This window comes from Drosophila teissieri, chromosome 2L, assembly GCF_016746235.2.
Source record: "Drosophila teissieri strain GT53w chromosome 2L, Prin_Dtei_1.1, whole genome shotgun sequence".
NCBI lineage: Eukaryota > Metazoa > Arthropoda > Insecta > Diptera > Drosophilidae > Drosophila > Drosophila teissieri.
The window spans coordinates 13,622,334-13,643,230 of NC_053029.1; the positions used below are offsets into that span (position 1 = coordinate 13,622,334).

General features: G+C 45.2%; 8 protein-coding genes across 10 annotated transcripts; 3 read left to right on the forward strand and 5 right to left on the reverse strand.

Annotated features, from left to right (window-relative positions):
- Positions 1 to 3,927: 3,927 nt before the first annotated feature.
- Positions 3,928 to 6,582, reverse strand: LOC122624990 (T-complex protein 1 subunit delta-like). The gene is made up of 5 exons (XM_043804800.1): positions 6,349 to 6,582; positions 5,165 to 5,817; positions 4,958 to 5,097; positions 4,214 to 4,898; positions 3,928 to 4,147 (listed from the first exon to the last, which is right to left on the reverse strand). The coding sequence occupies exons 1-5, from the start codon at positions 6,452 to 6,454 to the stop codon at positions 4,130 to 4,132; spliced, it is 1,602 nt and encodes a 533-aa protein (XP_043660735.1). The 5' UTR covers positions 6,455 to 6,582; the 3' UTR covers positions 3,928 to 4,129.
- Positions 6,583 to 6,626: 44 nt separating this feature from the next.
- Positions 6,627 to 7,717, forward strand: LOC122625005 (PITH domain-containing protein CG6153-like). Its single transcript, XM_043804815.1, has 3 exons — positions 6,627 to 7,052; positions 7,242 to 7,432; positions 7,490 to 7,717. The coding sequence occupies exons 1-3, from the start codon at positions 6,640 to 6,642 to the stop codon at positions 7,612 to 7,614; spliced, it is 729 nt and encodes a 242-aa protein (XP_043660750.1). The 5' UTR covers positions 6,627 to 6,639; the 3' UTR covers positions 7,615 to 7,717.
- On the reverse strand, positions 7,647 to 8,794 carry LOC122625002 (intraflagellar transport protein 43 homolog). Its single transcript, XM_043804812.1, has 5 exons — positions 8,670 to 8,794; positions 8,370 to 8,611; positions 8,292 to 8,315; positions 8,079 to 8,201; positions 7,647 to 8,025 (listed from the first exon to the last, which is right to left on the reverse strand). Exons 1-5 carry the CDS (start codon positions 8,757 to 8,759, stop codon positions 7,764 to 7,766), a joined length of 741 nt encoding a protein of 246 aa, XP_043660747.1. The 5' UTR covers positions 8,760 to 8,794; the 3' UTR covers positions 7,647 to 7,763.
- A 55-nt stretch (positions 8,795 to 8,849) lies between these two features.
- LOC122624993 (PRKCA-binding protein) lies at positions 8,850 to 12,793 on the forward strand. 3 transcript variants are annotated; one of them, XM_043804807.1, is made up of 3 exons: positions 8,850 to 8,958; positions 10,160 to 10,271; positions 11,348 to 12,792. In XM_043804807.1, the coding sequence occupies exons 1-3, from the start codon at positions 8,912 to 8,914 to the stop codon at positions 12,698 to 12,700; spliced, it is 1,512 nt and encodes a 503-aa protein (XP_043660742.1). In that variant the 5' UTR covers positions 8,850 to 8,911; the 3' UTR covers positions 12,701 to 12,792. The 3 variants fall into 3 exon arrangements, with proteins under 3 accessions (XP_043660742.1, XP_043660739.1, XP_043660741.1); XM_043804804.1 differs by lacking the exon at positions 8,850 to 8,958 and adding an exon at positions 9,205 to 9,317 and having other exon boundaries at positions 11,348 to 12,793; XM_043804806.1 differs by lacking the exon at positions 8,850 to 8,958 and adding an exon at positions 9,685 to 10,017 and having other exon boundaries at positions 11,348 to 12,793.
- On the reverse strand, positions 10,346 to 11,253 carry LOC122624996. The gene has a single exon (XM_043804810.1). The coding sequence runs from the start codon at positions 11,152 to 11,154 to the stop codon at positions 10,366 to 10,368; it is 789 nt and encodes a 262-aa protein (XP_043660745.1). The 5' UTR covers positions 11,155 to 11,253; the 3' UTR covers positions 10,346 to 10,365.
- A 78-nt stretch (positions 12,794 to 12,871) lies between the features above and the next one.
- LOC122626021 (thiamine transporter 1) lies at positions 12,872 to 14,546 on the reverse strand. The gene is made up of 2 exons (XM_043806121.1): positions 13,686 to 14,546; positions 12,872 to 13,615 (listed from the first exon to the last, which is right to left on the reverse strand). Exons 1-2 carry the CDS (start codon positions 14,427 to 14,429, stop codon positions 13,061 to 13,063), a joined length of 1,299 nt encoding a protein of 432 aa, XP_043662056.1. The 5' UTR covers positions 14,430 to 14,546; the 3' UTR covers positions 12,872 to 13,060.
- Positions 14,547 to 15,149: 603 nt separating this feature from the next.
- On the reverse strand, positions 15,150 to 18,457 carry LOC122618966 (ATPase family protein 2 homolog). Its single transcript, XM_043795570.1, has 3 exons — positions 18,013 to 18,457; positions 17,466 to 17,954; positions 15,150 to 17,413 (listed from the first exon to the last, which is right to left on the reverse strand). Exons 1-3 carry the CDS (start codon positions 18,416 to 18,418, stop codon positions 15,912 to 15,914), a joined length of 2,397 nt encoding a protein of 798 aa, XP_043651505.1. The 5' UTR covers positions 18,419 to 18,457; the 3' UTR covers positions 15,150 to 15,911.
- A 323-nt stretch (positions 18,458 to 18,780) lies between these two features.
- On the forward strand, positions 18,781 to 20,873 carry LOC122625959 (magnesium transporter NIPA2). The gene is made up of 2 exons (XM_043806036.1): positions 18,781 to 19,205; positions 19,782 to 20,873. The coding sequence occupies exons 1-2, from the start codon at positions 18,905 to 18,907 to the stop codon at positions 20,636 to 20,638; spliced, it is 1,158 nt and encodes a 385-aa protein (XP_043661971.1). The 5' UTR covers positions 18,781 to 18,904; the 3' UTR covers positions 20,639 to 20,873.
- Positions 20,874 to 20,897: the final 24 nt, after the last annotated feature.

The window sequence follows — 20,897 nt, forward strand, 5'->3', positions numbered from 1 at the left end:
AAAAATATTTAGTTTCTTTTAATTTAATTTCTATCATATATATTTATATATTCTATCATATTATATTTTAAAAAGTCCTTGAAAATTGAGTTCAATTTAATCCACCACACATATCTACCAAATGTATGTTTTTGAAACACCCTAGCTTATTATTCAATTAGCCAGCGCTTTAGGATTTGGGCTGCGTGTGCCGTATAAAAACGCACTCGAATCTCATTAGGCACCGCCTAAATAAATATTGAACGAGGTATTTAGTTAACTGATTTCCTTGGCCCGCTCCAAAAGCGTTTTCCAGCCACGCGACAAAGGCAAACAAGACCATTTTTTAATAAACTTCCTGGCAAACGCGGGCCAGCACAGCAAAGGATGCGAAGGATGCGAAGGACCCACACCAGCAACCCCTTTTTTATGTTCAGTTGGTTGTCGAGTGTGGATTTGCTGGATAAGAAATCACTTCATCTTTTTGGGCCCGGCGACAGTCAATATGGCAGCCCAGACAGAACCCTTATTTGTATATCGAGGCAAGCGTGTAAATCCTTTTTTATCAACCCCCAACCCCGATCCCGATTCCGAGCCCTCAGCCCGGATTGCCCCTGCTGCCAAAAGTTTGCCGGGTTCTGATTCGTTTAGGGCACGAATCTCTAAAAAATGATAGAGTTGGGGAAGTTGGCAAAGGGTTCATGCCATCAATTCACACATAGTTATGTCATATGCTCCTGGCCTCGGTGGTTGATTCTGGTCTTGTACTGGCTACAGCTCCTGTTGTTTGCTGTTCTGGGAATCCGATGTGGGCAGTGGAAGTATTTTATGTTGTCCCAGTTGTATCCTTTGGAAATCGCTTAGGCGAGTCAAGTCCTCAGTCCTCACTCCTCGATGGAGATATCTTAATGGAAGTGTGCCAATAAATTAGGTAAATGATTGCGAAAAGGAGTGGAAAGGTCACATATGCTTAAGAAACCTTTAAAATATCCTGATCCTCAAGAAAACATATTGATTTTATAGTGGTACTCCAAACTCTATTTTAATAAAGTGTTCAATGTTTTAATAAATTATTTCGCATTCAGGCAACTCTTATGCCTCGCCGATATTTATTTAAAACCTGACGACTTACTTGCCTGCAGCTGACCAGAGCTGCGAATAAATTTTTAATCTGGCCAGAAGTGAAATCTCGACCAGAATGCTTACCCTATTTAATTTGCAGGCCATTCGCCCCCAGATTCGAACTCGTGCACACATCAAACGGAGGCCAACGGAAAAGCCCATCGATTCCAGCACTCACACTTAATTGGCGAGCACTCGAGTCTCGGGAAGCTCGGGGGCATGGGACTCTTTGAATGTTATCAGTCCAGTGCAGACGACGTGCGTCCATTCCACATGGCCAAAATGTAAAGAATGGCCACGGACGCAAAATGGCTTTGAGCAATTTCGGTTTTCAGTGGGGGGACGGAAACTTCAATTGCATTGGTCATATTCAAAGTGCCCTAAGCCTGAGCAGGTCCAAGTGGGTTGATAAGCCCCGTGGGCTATTATTCAGGGGATTCCCTGATTCCCAGTGGTTGCAGATCGTCCGGTCGAGATTTCATTCGGGTTTCGTTTGATCGATTTCCTTTCCGTTGTTCGACGGACATTTTCGCAAACATTTGCTGCATTTGCAAATTGAATTTCCTCGCCGGAATATGTTTCGTTCTTATTTCGCCCGATTCATTTATAACAATTTAATAAAATTTTCGAATGCGTTTTCATAATATTGTCGTGGTCCTGCCATCATTAATCACTCGCCACTTGGCAGGACTAACGAAAATTAAGTTTCCTTTATGCTTTCGCTCCAGCATTTCTATTCTTGATGCTCACTTCGGTGTTGCCTCCTTGAGTGGCAGGCACTAGATGAAAGTATTTCGTTGAGCTGAACTGTTAAATGCTTGGACCATTAAATAAACACTTGAAATTTTATTTTAAATGGAAATAGATTATTAGGTTCCTGAAATAAAAAGAATTGGTACATGGAGATACAAGTTATGCAAGTTAAAAGAAGTTAAGTTAAATACTAATAAATTAAACTTGACATTTTCCAACCTATTTTTTTATATATTTGATTTATTGCACATATTTTAGTTTCCTTTGTTACTTTTCAATCTGCTAGATACTTTAGATTTTAGATATAGCAGACATTGGCAATTTCAGCTGAGTTTGGCGAAATGAAAAGTGCTCGCAAATTATATGGCGAACATATGTTAAATTTCTGCGTGACTGGCTGACAATTTGGTGCTTTGAATTTCAATTCGTCTAGCTAAAAGAAATGTAACAAGGACATACGAGGACAGGACACACCCCTTTGCGCCCTTTTCGCCCGAGTGGAGAACATAAGACTTGTGCAAACATTTGGCCGAAAACAACAGCAGCGCGCGGGGGAAAACACAATTGAATTACAATGAAAATATGAAATGAGCAAAAAGCAGATGAAGAAAATCGCATACAGAAATTAAGCAAACAGGCGAAACAAAGGAAAAACCCCCGAAATAAAAAGTTTCAAAAGTGTGGGCCACTGGCCCCGGCAAATAGCTCGGGAAAAAAGCGCAAATTCAATATTTGCTCAAGAAAGAAATGGGAACGAGGACGAGAACGAGAACGAAAACGACAATGCCCCAAGACAGTCGAGCAAACAGCTAAAAAATATAAAAGTAGCGAAAAAAGAATAAATAACTAAAATGGGAGTTGCTCAAATCGAATGAGTTAGTACCCTTCATTCCTTTATGTGGGTAAAATGTATGGTTAAGATTGGTACATTAAATACCTCAAAATAATGTATTTACCATTTAATAAGAATTCTCACAGTTCGGATTACAAAAATGAGCTTACAAGGATCCTATGATCCTATCATCAGTTCATAAAAGATATAGAATATGCTTCTCCTTAAAAATAAATCCAAGGAAGGGAGTGCTAACTTTTCCACCCTCTGCAAGTCAAAATGGAAACGCAAATCAATGGCTGCTGGGGAAATAAACTTTAAAATGGAAAATTTGCATGCGACCCCCGGAAAACAGATGAAAAACCACCCCCGAAAACTTTTCAACAGCCAATTAGCGGAATAGCTTTTATTTGAGGGCTAAAAAATCAAAGCCAATCAAGGGCGTGATCCGAAATCAACACCATCTGGGCCATCACCTAGATGGGTGGTGGAAGATAGTGGGCTGGAAAACTTGATCCCTTTGACATGTTTACACATTTAATTAACTTACACGCGCCGAAAGTTTCCGGACACGATAGATAGTCCCCGTCTAATCACACCCAAGCGAGAACCCCACCCGCATGAACTTCCAAAATGGGGCTAAGAAAACAAAAGGATAAAGACCCTTTCGCAACCCAACCCCTAGGTCTTTCTTTTTGACAATTTGAAACCAGTTCAAGTGGTTTAATCATTTAACGCACATCATAAAAATCGCATCAAGTGATTTTTATTTACACGCCCAGGACAAAAAGGAGCCCCAAAACTAAACGGAAAACAATGATTGGGGCGGGGTGCGAAATGGTTGGGGTTCAGATATCCCTTTGAAATCCAGGGTGGTTTCTGAAACCGAGAAAAATGAGCTGGCACACTAGATAGGGATTCGGTTAGTTGATAATCTCTTGGGTTGTACTGGAGTTCTAGAAAGTTATTAACCTAGATATTGGTTGGTTAGATATACCATTTTTTTAAATACTGCATAAGATTGAAGTCATAAATTTGAAAAAAAATGAAGGATAATAATTACAAACAAGAACTTCTACAATTTCTTATAACTTTCCGAACCAGGCCATTATACTTCCTAAGCAAATAAACTATGCTTCCAACTCCAATTGGTTCTTAACTAAGTTTAAACACGTTTTTTAACTCAGGACAATAGACAATATACCCATATGTATATGCAAAATCAAAATAAAGTTTTTAAGTGGGTTGTGTTAGCGAAGTATTTAATCATTTAGTTTTATTTTTAAATACATGTTAAGCTGGTGAGGCGTAGTGTATAGTGAATTTTATTCAAAATTTAATGCGCAACCGCATAATGGGTATAAGATGTGAGGCTTTAGATGAAATTGCGTGAAGATTGATCTTGATCAGAGACAGACAACCGAAAAATCCGGGTCACACTGCTTAACTGAAGGTGTTGACCTGAAAACAATTTAGGGCAGTGATTAGCAATCAATTTAATCAATCAATCAATCGTATAATACTTACAATATCGTCGATCTTCAAGATCGATCGAATCGTCTCGGTGGCCAGGGTGATCGACGAAATACTGACCAGCAGCGGCTGCACCACGTTCTCCGCAAAAATGTCTGTGATGGCGCCCTTGCGCACATTAATACCGGCGTTCTTCTCACCCTGAGCGTGGCGGTTGCGCAGCTCCGTGACCGTGGCAATGGGGTTCAAGCCGGCGTTCTCAGCCAGCGTCGAGGGGATCACCTCCAAAGCATCTGCAAATGCGCGGAAGCAATACGCGTCCACGCCCTCAACTGTTTGAGCCAAAGCCGCCAGCTGCAGGGCCATCTCAATCTCCGGCGCACCACCGCCCACAATCTGGGCGCGCAGCTTGACCAGGCAACGCACGACACAGAGGGCGTCGTGCAGGGAGCGAGCAGCCTCCTCGAGCACCAGCTTGTTGGATCCGCGGCAGATGATCGAGACCGTGCGTCCCATGTTCTGAATGCCTGTGATCTTCACAAACTTGTTGGTGCCACTGGCCACCTCCTCGACCAGATCGGCACTGGACAGGTTCTCGGCTGTGAAGTGATCCAGCGAAGCGATCGGACGGCAGTGGAGGGTCTTGCACACAAACTCAATGTCCTCGCGCTCCACATCCTTGACCACCAAGCACTTGATCTTGTCCAGGAAGTGCTGAGCCAGATCAGAGACGGCATCGCTAAATATATGGAGACCTATCAGCAATAAGTGGATAAAGAACAAGTGAGCCAAACCTACCGCAGGATAGACTTCTGAACTAGAAGAACATTGCATCCGGACTTCTTGATCTGCTTGACAATGTTCAGGATGTATGAGCGCTCCTCCTTAAGCACACGATCCATGGCTGCGTAGTCCGACACAATCACATTGTGATCCATCTGTAAGTCCAAGTTTAAATTATTAAAAACAATGAAACAATTGTAAGGCTCATTGCGTAGTACTCACATCGGTCTTGGGGGCCGAAATGCAGAACTGGATAAGACCGATCTTGGCCTTCTCGATGCGCTTGGGAGCGTTGGAACCGGCGGAGCGGCAGGTGAAGACCAATCCATCGACCAGCTCGGTGTCCTCAACGGTGCCACCCAGGCTGGAGATGACCTTGATGTTCTTGAGATCCACAGAGACCTCCTTGCTGGGCTCCGTGACCTTAAGCACGGCATCCACGGCAATGGGGGCCAGCAGGCTGCTCTGCTGGGACACCACCTTGGAGTTGAGCGAGGTGGAGGCGCTCTTGATCAGCGTCTCGCGGTCGTCCAGCTCGATGGGTGTGGACATCTGTTTCAGGATCTCTACGGCCTTGTTCGAGCAGCGCTGGAACGAGTCCGAGATGGCCGTGGGGTGCAGACCCTTCTGCAGCAACTTCTCGCAGGCCTCCAGCAGAGCGCCAGCAATGACAACCACGGAGGTGGTACCGTCACCAGCGGCCACATCCTGGGCGCGGGACAGCTCCACCAGCATCTTGGCGGCCGGGTGCAGCACGTTCATCTGCTTCAGGATGGTGGCTCCATCGTTGGTGATGGACACCTCGCCGTTGCCGGCCTGGATCATCTTGTCCATGCCTCGGGGGCCCAGACTGGTGCGGATGGCATCGGAAACGGCTGCAAGGCACAAGTTAGTCGATTAGTTATTTAGTATTTTGATTATGATACAACTAAAGGAGAGACTAAGCTTAGTAGAGTTCATGTGCTCAGTTCCACATAAAAAACTCCAAAACGGCATGACTAATTTACATACACATATGTATGTATTTACATACATACAAAAACAGACAGATGGTGTTTGGTGTGCTTATTCAGCAATCTTCAAGGGGACTAATATTAAAGGGTAATCATTAAAATCCTTATAGCAGCCAAAAGACCTCTCAAAATAGGGTATTAAGAAAACCTCAATTTTTAGGTTGAATCAATTCATCACATGAGTAATGCTCGCTTCTTCTTCTTCTTCCGCCCAAGAAGTTTCCAGACAGCCGGCATCCAACTGATTTTTCAACAGGCCATTTGGCCAGAAATTCTGGTGCAGCATTGCTCCGAAATGAATCAACGTGGGTCGTAGCTTAATAAATAGCATATCCGCCAATAATTTTCCACACAAAAGTGCTTAGTTTTATTAAATTCCTGGTTTTTTCTCACCTTTAGCCGCCTGGATGTTGGACAAACGGACATCGGTGGGCTTCGACTTGTCCTTGAAGGCCTTGGCCGTTGGCTTGATGTTGACCGATTTTGCCTTGGGCGCCATTGTAGGGTTAAGTTATGGTTTTCAACAAAACACAGTTATTCTACAATAAATTCACAGCGATTTACACAGAACACGTTGCTGCGAAATGTTAAGGAAAGTGTGGCCGCACTCGGTGAGCGCAAATGTACCGCCAACTTGCTTAATCGATCAGAGCCGCTGCCTATCGATTACATCCTTACCAGTGAATGGCAAATCCGGGTGACCATATTTTCCGTAGTGACTCGGCTGGTTTATTTACATTCAAGTTTTGTTTGGTTTTTGAATTTAAAATTGAAGTAATGCCGCACGGACACTCGCACGATCACGGCGGCTGCAGCCATGAGGCTTCAGACGTGGACCACGCCCTGGAGATGGGCATTGAGTACAGCCTGTACACGAAAATCGATCTGGACAATGTGGAGTGCCTGAACGAGGAGACGGATGGCCAGGGCAAAAGTGTCTTCAAGCCCTACGAGAAGCGCCAGGATCTGTCCAAGTACGTGGAGAGCGATGCGGACGAGGAGCTCCTCTTCAACATTCCCTTCACCGGCAACATCAAGCTCAAGGGAATCATCATAAGTGGGGCCAACGATGACTCCCACCCAAACATGGTCAAAATGTAAGGAACAGCAGTCAAGGCTCCTTGAAAATAAATACTTTTATATTACTATAACAATATACAATATGCTACTGTAATAATATTAAGATCTAGGAAAGATAACAGCTTAATAATGTAAATATTTTTGTCTAAGTAAGACGATTGATTTCATAGGACGTCCATTTTCTGTTCATATGCCTTATTTTTCAGCTTTAAGAACAGACCCAGGATGACCTTCGACGATGCCAAAGCCAAACCCGACCAGGAGTTCCACCTGACCCGCGATGCCCGTGGAGAAATCGAGTACTCGCCCAAAGTGGTCACCTTCTCCTCCGTGCACCATCTCTCCCTGTACTTCCCCAGCAACTTTGGCGAAGACAGCACACGAATTTACTATATAGGTAAGGACATCACAATCTTTGTTTAGTTACCATCTAACAGCAGGTCGCTATCCGAAGGTCTTCGAGGAGAGTTCACAGAAGCTCATTATCATGGCGTAACCATATGCAACTACGAAGCTCGTGCCAATGCAGCAGATCACAAGGAAAAGGCATTCGATGGAGTGGGCAGAGCCATCCAATAAGCCAGTAAGGTTATAGAGAAAAAAATGCGCAATTTAATTGAGTATCTCTGTAATGTATATTTTGTGATCATTTAAGGCAAGAAATGTATTTGTAATCGCTTAACATATTGAGCATTTGTATTGCACTGATATAATGGGCTTAAGCACACTTAAGTATATTGTGTGGGTGGAACCACATCGGGTCCTATCTTCATGCCAATATTGGGCACTTTATCCGAATGGATTTCAGCCGTGACCTCGGTGAACAGTTTGTCCCACTGCCAGAGATCATCCTTCTCGTTGAGGCTCTCCTGTGGAACCAGGCAATCGGTTAGGATTGAGAGATCAAAGCCATCCACAGCCGAAAATGCGTACTGGGAGAGCAAGTCGGAATTGGCCTCCTTCAAGACGGCGGATCGCGAGGTGCCGATACTGAAATTATGCCTTATTATCGTCAGAAGTGAATTAACCAGGTTTAGGCTTACGTAGGCGGCTCAACAATCTCATTGAGCATTATTTCGTCCTTGACATCATCCATGTCTGGAATGACGGGAATGTCATCCGTTGGTATGGAGTTTGTAGCCGACTTTGTTTGCTTAAAACGCTCACTAAACAAAAAGGATTATTACAAGAGTAAAAAATTATTTTCATAGAATACGTGGCAAGTGTCGGAGAACTTTAAGCTTTCCTATACTTACTCGTCGAATGAGTTTTTCTTGGACCTATAATGATATAGGGCAATCAGTAAAGTGCCTATATAATGGAATCATACCCACTTTAGTCCCTTGAATCCGGAATCCGCCCAGCCACCCGAAATGCGACGAATGGGTGGTCGATGGGACTCGAATTCATTGTTATATGTGGACGTGGTGGCCGTGTCCGAGGTGGTGGGTGGGGTACCCGCCTGGACATTCAGAGTGATGTCGATGGAAATGTCCTTGGAGCCACCGGCCGCCTGGGAATCCTCCTCCTTCAGAACATCGCGACTCTTGGAGCGCCGACCTTTCCTGGCCGTCGTCTAGGATGGAAAATACATAGAATCTTCAATATACACCCATTTAAACACGGTTTCTCACCTTTCTTATGGTCATCTTGAGTTCTTCGGCCCAGTCCATCATCTTTTGTTTACGTTTTTCCTCACCGTTTCCTAGGCAACAAGTGGTCATGGTTACTCCGTGGGAATGTCCAAGTTTACTCCCGGAGTTTGCCATTCGCCCCGCGATGCGATAGTTTTCAAATTTCTTACCTATCGCCAATGACAGTTGGAGGAGCTTCAAGTTGCCAAAATAAACAAATATTTATTTTTTAATAACGGAAAATGCTGACGGACACGGAGGATGACTTCTTTTTCGAGGAGGATAAGATGTAAGTAGCCATTGAAACCAATTCGTTGCTGAAATACTTTCGCCCAGCTTTATTTGCGCACAACAATCTGTTGCGATGTGCCGAAAAGTATCTGTTAAAAATCAATAATCGCCACAACTGAAACATATTGTTGGAATCAGGCCAGAACCGCTGCTCATCCAGTTGGATGGGGATGGTGCTCAGGTTGTCCGGCGGCACAAAGATCGCCCGGAGCAGCTGGAGCATCCCTCCGCCTCCGCCGCTCCCAACGAGGCCACCGTTATGCTCTGCTCCCCGGCGGGCTTCTCCTGCGATTCCGCATCCGGGGACAGGTTCGGCATCGAGTCCGCCAGTAGGCAGAAGTATGAGTTAGACCGTTTGTAAGTCAACTCCGTTGACCCGGAATCGTTGCAATACTACATATGTATATCCTGTGGAAGCTCTGTTTTCTAATTTATGGCTTTTATAGTCCATATCCTGTAGTTTCCACAAAATTTGCTTACACTTTAATTTTTCTTTTATTCTCTAATTTTTCATGTTTAGAAATTGGTGTATTTCTAGAATTATAACATATGTATATCCTTTTTAAAGTATTACATTTAAGTAGCCATTTTTTAAAACTTTATTTTGACACCTTTCTGTAATTAACTATTTTACATTTGAAATTATTTCAATTAATTTTTTTTCTTACTATTATTTTCCTTTTAAAGAGCGACCACAGTACTATAGCCTTTTGTTGTACAGTAAGCCCTCCAGAATTAGAACTAACGAAATATTTATTTATTTAGTTTATTAGTTCCACCAAAAGAGGACAGAAATGAATTTCCTTTGTAGAGCTTTAGATGCTTATACTAAACAATGTCGTACTTAAGCTAGGCTAGCTAGTATACAAACTAAATTGAATTCGAGGTGTCCTTTGGCTGTCCAAGTCCCGTCCTTCGAAATCGATAGTATCACAAAGTCTTAGAATAAACTGCCCCGATCAACAGTTTTCCCAAACAGCCTTAGGTAAACTTGATATAGTCCAATGACCTTGCTAGAACTGGTAACATGGCTAATTAGAAAAGTGCACCGATCGATGTGAGTACGTTGGAAAACTGATATGAAATCACCCACACATAACCATATATACTTCAAATCATATAGCACGCGTAGATCACGCTTCAAACTAAATTTAAACTTTATAAACTAATGTCTTAACTGTTTACTAACCTCAATTTAGGGGCATGACTGTCAGCACGAATGCTGTCGTCATCACAAAGGATCAGAGCAACCTGATTGGAATTAGCATTGGTGGGGGAGCACCCATGTGTCCATGTCTATATATTGTTCAGGTGAGTCTGAAAATCATAAATTCAAAACCATAAATATCTTTCAGCTCCCACAAGTTTTTTTTTCAAATTTGATATATTATTTAATGTATTGTTTCTAGGCTCCCTGAGAACCTGTTTTAGTTGTGAGCCTTGATCGCTTCCAGGGATTCGGAGTAGCCTGGAAATTTGTCATTTTGCGTAGCTTCAAATACTCCCTCCTTTCGCGCGCAAACCAATCGCTAGCCAGCTGATCCAAGCGCCGGTCCATCCTTATCCTTTTCCTCTCGTCATACAGTTGGCGACTCAGAGCGCGATCCGACGTATGGAGACGAAAAGGTTTTGGATGGGTATAGGAGGAGTTGACACGCGGGGTGAAGGGCTGACGGTTGAGGTAGTCCATGGAAGATCCTGGATTGATTCGGGGCACAAAGTCGGATGTCTTTTGGCACGGCATTTGCTTCTTTCGGCGGCTGTTTAGCGGCTTCAGGGTGCCAGGACCCCGGGGCTTCGTCAGCTTTTGCAGAGAGTTCAGGTACAGCCGGCGCCTTTCCAATTGTCGATGAGATCGCTCAAAATCGGGCACAGGTCTGCTCCGGAACTGGAATGCATTTCTTTGCGTGTTGGCCAACCGCTTTAGCTCCTTGCGTTTCTCGGTGTAAACCTGCTGGAACTCGCATACGCGTGGTGTCTGCCCCCTGGTCCTCTTCAGCTTCTTGGGCTTTCCCTGGAGTTGGCCACCACCCGCCTGTTTTCGCTTACGCTGATCCTTAACCAAGTCCTGCTCCTGAAGCGCCGCCTTCAGCCTCCCATCCAACTGGTCGAATCCCGGAATCAACTTGGGTCTGGCATGGGACTCATTGCTAAAATCCTTAACGGACCAATTATACCAGTTGGTGATGGTCATAATTTGGCTAACCAAATCGGTTTCAGTTGCTAGGGACTAACCTTTAACGATAATTTTGAATCTTAATGTTATGACTACTATTAGCTTGGTTTTATAAAACAGTTTACTGTTCTAACCAAGTATGATTTACAAACTAAGATCACACGATCCCCGAAATATACAATGCTACAACGCCATATGTTTTTATCTCTAGATCTTCGATGGAACACCCGCTGCTCGGGAGGGATCCCTGCAATCCGGAGATGAATTGCTGGCTGTGAACTCGGTGAGCGTGAAGGGCAAGACGAAGGTGGAGGTGGCCAAGATGATCCAGACGGCCACCGACGAAGTGGTGATCCATTACAACAAGCTGCACGCTGATCCCGAACAGGGCAAGACACTGGACATCATCCTTAAGAAGCTGAAGCATCGGATTGTGGACAATTTGTCGAGCAATACGGCGGATACTCTGGGTCTCTCCCGCGCGATACTATGTAACGATTCGCTGGTCAAGCGACTAGAGGAGCTGGAGGGCACTGAATTGATGTACAAGGGTCTCGTAGAGCATGCCCGCCGGATGCTCAAGGCCTACTACGATCTCCTGCAGACATACAAGTCCTTCGGGGATTGCTTCACCCAAATATCGGTCCATGAACCGCAACAGCGGGCATCGGAAGCGTTTCGCACGTTCGGCGAGTTCCATCGTACTCTGGAAAAGGATGGCTTGGGCATCATCAAACAGATAAAGCCAGTACTGGCCGATCTGGGAACGTATCTGAATAAAGCCATTCCGGACACAAAGCTCACGGTACGTCGCTATGCGGATGCCAAGTTCACATATCTGTCGTACTGCCTGAAGGTCAAGGAGATGGATGATGAGGAGCATGGCTTTGCTGCCCTGCAGGAGCCACTTTATCGCGTCGAAACGGGCAACTATGAGTACCGCTTGATCCTGAGATGTCGCCAGGATGCACGCAGCAAATTCGCCAAACTCCGTACCGATGTTCTGGAAAAGATGGAGCTGCTGGAATGCAAGCATGCCATGGATCTGAACAAGCAGCTGCGAAGCTTGCTGGAAAGCTTGGCCGAACTTCACAGGAGTTTGGTCGATCGACTGGAATCCCTACCGCCGCTCTTTCCCATCGAAGTGGACTTTAAGGAGACGGACTTTCAGTACAAGTCGAGCACTCTGAAGCCGCAAGAGCTGGACGATGATGAAATCGAGGCCAACAATCATCCCCATTCCACTCCTTCGCAAGTCGATTGCGGTTTTGAGGCTGTGGAGCAGCCGGCGGCAATTATAAATGTTGAGCCCAAGCCAACCGATGATTCGTCCACCTTCCAATCCCCCAGCGAGAACGAGACGCTGCTCAAGGAACTGGGCCTGTACGACGTGGACCTGCTCTCCAATCCGCAGACCATTAGCAATCAAAAGGACTCCATTGCTGCCCAGAATGATGGCTACGACTTCGACTTATTTTTAAACCAGGCGACTGCAGCTACCACGAGTTTGGAGCGCGATCTGATGTCCTCGAATGCGGAGGAGATGGATCTACTCCTGCAATAAGCTCCTTAGTACAAATATTAAGAATTGCGTTAGATAAATATTAAATGTTTCAGTATTTGGTGAAGATATCAAAAAATATGAATAGTCTTTGAATTTTTATGTATGTATGGATTTATGGAAACCAAATTCTTTGTTCCAAATATTTTACTTATAATTTGTTTATTTGTCCTATTTACTTTAATTGATTTTATTGTACAGAATGTAATTTCTTATTGGCTATGTTTTGTTGAAGTTAGAATAAATAAGCTAGTTTCCTATTTTCAATTATTAACTACACATTCAGTATGCCCTATAAGAAATCCTGTACTTACAAAATTGCACATTTTGCCTTGTTTTTGTTGCCTAAAATCTCATATTAGCTTACGTTAAAGGAACCACATTCCCCGCACTTGACTTGTTATTCGTGCAAAACAATTTCATGCATATAGACCCAATTATAGATACTCCACCCAAAACCAAAAAATAGCTGCCGTAAACCACGTACTGATCCCGGGGCTCCAGAGCGAAACCAACTCGCTCCACAACCGCAATGGTCAGAATGGTCTGCAGCACTAGACCCACCAACGTGTTAATACCGAAGATCAAGCCAAAACTGTCCTCCACCAGATTCTCGGCCACCACGGCGCCCGCCACCGTGATGATGAAGAAGAATACGGCGCAGAAGAGCACATAGTTTATATAGGCCACCCAGATCTCCTGCGTCTTGGCAGCATAGATGAGCAGGGCGCCCAGGACAGCGGCACAGATGGATATGCCCGTCATGTAGGATCTGCGTCGCTTGTTGGAGTTCAGCAGGCCCGCCAGAATGGCTCCGATCGCTCCAAGGAGTGTGGCCACGGCCTCCACTCCGCCATTGTACACGCTAAGGTGATTCGGGGCCACTTCCTTCCACAGGAACTGGATGTAGGAGATCACCTGGTGGATAAAACAGAATCAGTACATTACATGGTTGACTTCTTTTGGAAAAGTTCAACCCCCCACTTACTTGAACTTGACCGCACGTGGCCAGTGCCCACCATATACTCCACTGCAGCACCACGGGATTCGAGTAGGAAGAGACGAGGTGGTACCACAGCAGGCGGCAGGCATTGACGAAGGAGAACTTTGGTGCAGCCACGTCTCCGTCGGGAGTGGGATTCTTTTCGACATCCGCGTAGAAGTAGAGGCTCCGCGGCACACTGGGCAGGAACAGGGACACGGCCAGGGAGATCAACTGCGTGGCCAGCGAGAGGTAGTGCAGCTGCCGGTAGTCCATGCTGCTGGTGGACACCAAAATCTGGGCAAAGAGGCCGCCGAGGAACTTGCCGCTCAAGATGGCAGCTCTCGTGTGGCCGGTGACCACCTGATACTGCTCCTTGTTGACCTTGGCGTACATGTATGTGTAGTAGGCCACCTCCGCGGCCGTGAAGGTGCCAAAAAACACTTGGGCCACCTGCAGCATTCCCACGGTCTCCGTCCAGATAAGCATTGAAAACAGGGTAATCCCAGCCAGTGCCGACAGTACGATAACCGGTTTGTACCTCACCAGATCTGTGATGAGGAACACAACGACCAGCTGGGCCAGCACCGAGTAGGTGCCGAAGGGATACACATCCTGGTAGATCTGATCCGTGGTCAGGTTGCCATAATCCGTGGACAGGTACTCCGTGACGTACGGCTCCGAAGGTCGAAACTCCCGGAAAAAGCCGAACGTGCACAGCAGCAGCGAGATCTTCAGCCAGTTCTTCATGTCGTAAATCGCGACACCAGGTGGGCTACTCGTATGGACGCTCCAAGCACCAAGCACCAAGCTTCTCCGGCGATAGACGTTTCGCCAATTGATAAGTGTCGTAACCAACGCGACGAACGCCAGCCGGCAACTGATCGCGCGAATTAAGAGCGCATGATGTCCCAGCGCTCTCCGCAAAAGCGACTACAGTGGTGGCCAGCAGTATCCACACACAACAACCGGACAACTAGAACCTGATGAGCTTTAAGGGGTCCAAGATCTATCATCCCAGAGTCCAGTATTACATCATAAGAAAGGATTTTAAAAAGATACACTTTATTTAGTGTTGTGACAGAGATTTATATAAATATATTACCACAAAAAACATATTTTCTATTTAATTTATAAATAAAAAACTATCATGTGTATATTTGGGTACGAATCAACTTATAGTTCTATTTTTAAGGGGAATATGCTTAGCTATATGAATCATAATTTGCATTAAATAATTGGTTCTAAAAATACGCTTGAAAAAATAAATATATCCGATATATTGCAAATTCTAGAACGACTTATTGTCCAATAAAAATTATTGTAGCTACTGTTTAACCATAAAATTCGTACATTGCGAAATATTCCCACATATGTATGTATTTGGGCGTATGTTTAACCCATGTGCGAAAGTTCAATGACAGCTAATGTTAATGATAAGACATAAAAAAACCCAAAAATGAATATATGTTTTGGTAACTCATCATGAGATTAAAATGTACAACATTCATATATTTTTGGCAACTACTGTATGACCTCAAAAGACCGTGAAATATTCATTTATCTACATTCAATTAACTGGGAGCATTTCAAAAACAATAACTTGACGCGCTTATGGATTGGGTTATAGATCACAGAGCACTGAAAGTGATACATTTAAAATAAGTTGTATTTTGGTGACACCCAGCTCTCCCTTCGCATGATTGCAAAGTAAGCCAATTTATCACACACCAACAAAAATCAAGATTCTTAGGTTGTTCCACATCAGTTTATTGGCAATTAAGTGACGCATTAATTGGAAATTTGTTTAGATCTTAACGTTGGCTCTTGATGTTCTCAATCAAGAGAATGATACTCTTCATTTTTAGAGGGTAAAAACAGAGCATTGAAGTTATCACCGATAAGTCTGTTTTCGCCATCTTATCTTGATAGTCTAATCTGTAGACACTAAATTATAATTTTAACGGGCTAAGCACCAAAGTCGACCATATATCTCTAATCGGTTTTACTTTACAATAAGCAGTTTGGTTTAAAGGCAGATCCAGTAAAGAGGTTTAAAGAGGTAATAACAAGGTAATTTCTTTTAGCCAATTAAGCAGATTTGTTTTCTGTAATCTTATCGTCATTGTTTGGCAGATTCTGCCTCAACAGTCATCACAATCAATCTTAAAATAGTTATAAGCAGCTAAAGCATTTGCCCATGTCGTTGATATAGTCACCCGATCACTAAATCTACTTTCGTTTGAGGTAATCTTCATAGAGTTTTAGCAATTCAGGGCTAGTCCGCGGAGGCACCGTCTTCAAAGCGTGCTCAAAGTCCGTCCACTTTACATCCTCCGCTTCAAAGCTTTGCTCCAAGGCTCTCAGGGCAGCCTCATGGCACACGGCTTGTATTTCTGCTCCGGAATATCCCTCCGTCAGCTGCACCAACTTCTCCATGTCCACATCATTCGATATCGGCATGGCACGAAGTTTGATCTTTAGGATTTCCTTGCGTGCTTCGCATTGTGGTAGTCCTACGTAGAGAATTCGGTCAATTCTGCCCGGACGAAGCAGCGCCTTATCGATCATATCTGGACGATTGGTGGCAGCCACTATGGTGACATTTTGCAGGGCCTCCACGCCATCCAGTTCGGTGAGCAGTTGCGTGAGAACTCGCTCTTTTACGGAAGAACCAGAGCAGGAACCATCGCCCTCCGAACGCTCACCACCGATGGCGTCGATTTCGTCGAAGAAAACTATGGCGGGTGCCACCTGACGAGCTTTTCGGAAGACCTCTCGCACCGCTCGCTCCGATTCGCCAACCCACATGGAAAAGAGCTCTGGTCCCTTGATGGACAGGAAATTAAGCTTGCTTTCGGTGGCAAGGGCCTTGGCAATCATGGTTTTTGAGTTTCCTGGCGGTCCAAACATGAGGATACCCCTTGGCGGCTTGATGCCCAGGCGTTGGAACTTATCCGCATGCAGCAGTGGCCACTCGATGGCCTGCTGCATCGCCAAACGGAGCTCGGATTGACCGCCAATGTCTGACCACTGCACATTGGGGCATTCGATGAGCACCTCACGCATCGCCGATGGTTTGATGCGGGTCAGAGCAGCTTGTAGGTGCAGCATTTGTAGGGGATTCGGTTGCGCCTGAAGCATGGCTGCATAAACGAGATTTGCTAGGTCTGCTCCCACGTAGCCATGGGTAATAGATGCAACGTGCTCCACTTCCTCATCACTCAGCTGATGCTCCACCGACTGGATGAGGCATTTCAGAATTTCCAGCCTTGCCTGAGAGCTGGGAGCACCCAACTCCACTTCGCTGTCCAATCGACCAGCTCGCCGAATGCTCGGATGCAGGGCATCGATCTGAGAACTAGTGGCCAGGACGAAAGTTTTGCTTCCCTTTAGCTGGCTGGGACTACTTAGCTGATCCAGTAGGGATAGAAAGGCCAATGAGACTCGCTTGACAAGATCGCTGCTTTCCTGCTTGGGACACAAGTTATGGACATCCTCAATCAGCAGCAACGTTGGGTGCGGATAGTGATTGTAGGCACGCTCAAAAATAGCACTTAGTTTCTGTTCCGTTTCACCCAGGAATTTGCTGTAGACTTCGCCGCTGTTAATGCGTATCAGCTGGACACGTTCCTGACTACGCTCCTCTGCCACTGCACACATGGCCTCCAGAACCATGGACTTGCCACAGCCAGTGGCGCCGTACAGGAGCAGTCCGCGGGAAACCCTGAGGCCTTAAATATAAAACAATAAATAGGTTACATGTGAATCTTAGGTTCAACTTACCTGCAGGCAATGCTCGGAAGCCCAAAGCGTACTCCATGCTCTCCTCCACTAGTTGCAATTGCCTATCGAGCCCGCCTATTTGGGATTTGATGATCCTGTGACTTATCTTCTGCTCCACCTGCTGCTGATTTGCATTTTCTATTAGTTGAACCTTGGTAACGTTAGTAACCTGGATGAACTGCAACGCTTTGGAATCTAGGCTGAGACCAGCAAGAGCCTCTTCCACTGTACTCTGCCATCGCTCCAGGCGAAAAGTTAGCGATTTGTTAAAGAAATTCATGTATATCAGACTGTCCTTGCAGAATACCCTGTTAACCATGTCTCTTTTGAGAAGGGCAATGGCGTCCTGTAGTTGTCCTAACTTCAGGGAAGTCTCTGTGCCGTTTATATGCTTCATGGAAATGCTGGCAGCCGCAGTGAGGCGACTGGGAGGCAGGGCAGAGATCTTGAGTAGCTTTCCTCTTAATTGCGTACAATGGAGTTTAAAATCTGGTAAAAACTAAAATATTTAGTGCTCAAAACACTTTTTAAAGTTCGAGTAACCTACCCCCTTCACTGACAAATACTGTGGTGAGGAATTGCTCCGTTGTGGGCCATACAATCCTAACCAGCGGCTGCTCCGACGTCGAAGGAGCTTCCAGCACCACATGTTGTCCGATGTGCAGCTGTGCCAATTGCATCGCACCCTCGGAGACGAAGACTATCATATTGGCATACTTGGCGGGCAGATCCTTTAGGGACTCCACCTCAAAGTTTCGCTGCTGAAGGCTTCTCGTATAGATTGCCCCACTCCGGACGTACTCCGCCTCGGAATCAGGGCCAACATCGTCCTGGCTGATTGAAGAGCACAAGCCCTCGTGGTTCTCTCTCGCTTTCGAAGGAATGTGGACGCCGCAGGACTCGCAGTGGTACCAAGTAACCTGGTTTTTCTTGCTGCTCGACTTTGGCGGCATTTCGTTGGCCGGTTGCACGTTTTGTTTTCATTGTGGGTGGAATCGTTCGCTGTGAATGGCAACTAAGTGCCAGCTCTGGCCAAAAATAGCTAGATATTAGTATAGCTAAACAGAAAACAAAGTTACGGCGAACGGAATGCTATATAATAATAAATTTTATTTTTTATATTGTATATTAATATGTATATATTCATCAACTTTCCTGGCACATATTTAGCGTTTAATCAAAAAAATTAGCAACTGTAATCTTTAAGCAAAGAAAAGTAAAAATAACCTTTACAATTTCACAGTTTCGGTAAAGTAAGCCTGTGGAGTTATGGCTAGAAAAATAGCTAACTTGGCTAGTAATTGCAGTAAGTCCAGCTGCCATCACTGAGTGTGGTATTTTCCCGCTGTCCGCATGCAGCCACTCTGAGATTCGTTGTTGGCTTGTGACTCAGACTTCCTAGTGCAAAAAGCAGGAGCGGATCACATAGCGGATTAGCCATGAACAGCGACGGCGAAGCCTCATCACTGCAGATGCCCCAGATGACGGTGGGGGGCATGCTCCCGGGAGAAGCCAACCAATCGCCTGACACCGCTCCCCTTTCGGTGGCGGAGGCAGTGTCCAATACGGACTTCTACATCGGCGTTGGCCTGGCGATCTCCTCCTGCTTCTTCATCGGCTCCAGCTTCATCATCAAGAAGAAGGCGCTCATTCGACTGAGCAGGTACGGCGAGGTGCGGGCGTCAGCCGGAGGATTTGGATATCTGAGGGAGTGGATCTGGTGGGCGGGTCTTCTAACAAGTGAGTGAAGAACGAATCAATGAACACTTGGTTTCCGGAATACCCTTGCAGTGTGAATATTCTAGTGTTTATATGTTCTATGAGTAATGGTGTTAAGATACTGTGAAATTCAAAAGCTATGATAACTTAGTGAGGATAACCCTTTTCCGTATATTCCATATTCAGAGTGATTAGTAAATATTTGTTTTTCATAAAATGTTTCATGCTATCGCAAACTTGCGTTCCTGATATATGTCATTTGAATATTTCCAAATTCCAAGAAATAATCTGATTAAGATGGATCGGTTTTTGGAACATAAGAAATAGCACAGAAGTCAGAGTTTAATAGTTTTCGATTACCTACGTCGCACAACGCAAATTAGAGCATTTATAAACATTTAACAAACAATCTTTAAAACAGACTGATAACAGTTACGTGCATATGTGCTTAGAAGCTTGGTTAATCTATAAAATCGAATATTAGTAGCGAACCTTCTCCGGAAATTTGAATACCGCCTGCAAGGGTATATTATCAGGAAAACAGAACCCCTTATCACACTGACCTTATGACTCACTGGCTATGCTTATTTCTTTCAGTGGGTGTGGGAGAAGCGGCCAACTTTGCGGCCTACGCCTTTGCCCCCGCTTCGTTGGTCACCCCGTTGGGCGCTCTGAGTGTAATCATCTCAGCCGTGATGGCCTCCAGATTCCTGAACGAGAAGCTTAACCTGCTGGGAAAGATAGGCTGCTTTCTGTGCATACTGGGATCCACCATCATTGTGATTCACTCGCCCAAAGAGAAGGAGGTCGAGGATCTGCAGCTTCTATTTGACATGCTGTTGGACCCGGTGTTCATCCTGTACGTGATCTGCATCGTTGGCTCCTCGGTGTTTGTGGCCTGCTTTATTGCCCCACGCCATGGCCACACCAACGTGGTGGTTTATATCTTCTTGTGCTCCGGAATCGGTTCTCTGACTGTGATGTCTTGCAAGGCATTGGGCCTAGCCATTCGGCAGACGCTGAATAACGGAGGAAACGTGTTCCTCACATGGATGCCATGGTTCTTGATCGTGGTCACCGTCACTTTCATAGCCATCCAGATGAACTATCTGAACAAGGCGCTGGATATATTCAATACTAGTATAGTGACTCCAGTGTACTATGTGATGTTCACCACCCTGGTGATAGCTGCCTCTGCCATCCTGTTCAAGGAGTTCACCCACATGCGGTTCGACGATATCCTCGGCGATGTGTGCGGCTTCCTCATCGTTATCACAGCTGTGTTCCTGCTCAACGCTTTCAGAGATATTGATATATCGCTAAACGATGTACGAGGTCTGATGCGACCGAAAATGCAGCGAGTGTCGCAGTTCGACGAGGAGGTGCTGGTCACCAGCAATACCAAGGAACGCCGCCTGTCCTACGGATCCAGCGACATCTTCCGGAAGGCCTGACACAAGCAGCGCTACCAGGTCTAGTTGCATCCCTTGCAGCGGTTGACCTGAAGACAAGGTTGGTTTTACTCCGTAAACGAAGCATTGGTCCAAATATCTGTGCATATCACCTGCATTCACCTTCATCTCATCGCCATCTATTGTTCCATCACTCTTGTTATTCATACATTCGCTAGTATAAGACCGTAGGTTTAGGTTACACTTATATTAAACACGACTTACTTTACGAAAATGATTTGTAATTGTATTTTTATTTTTG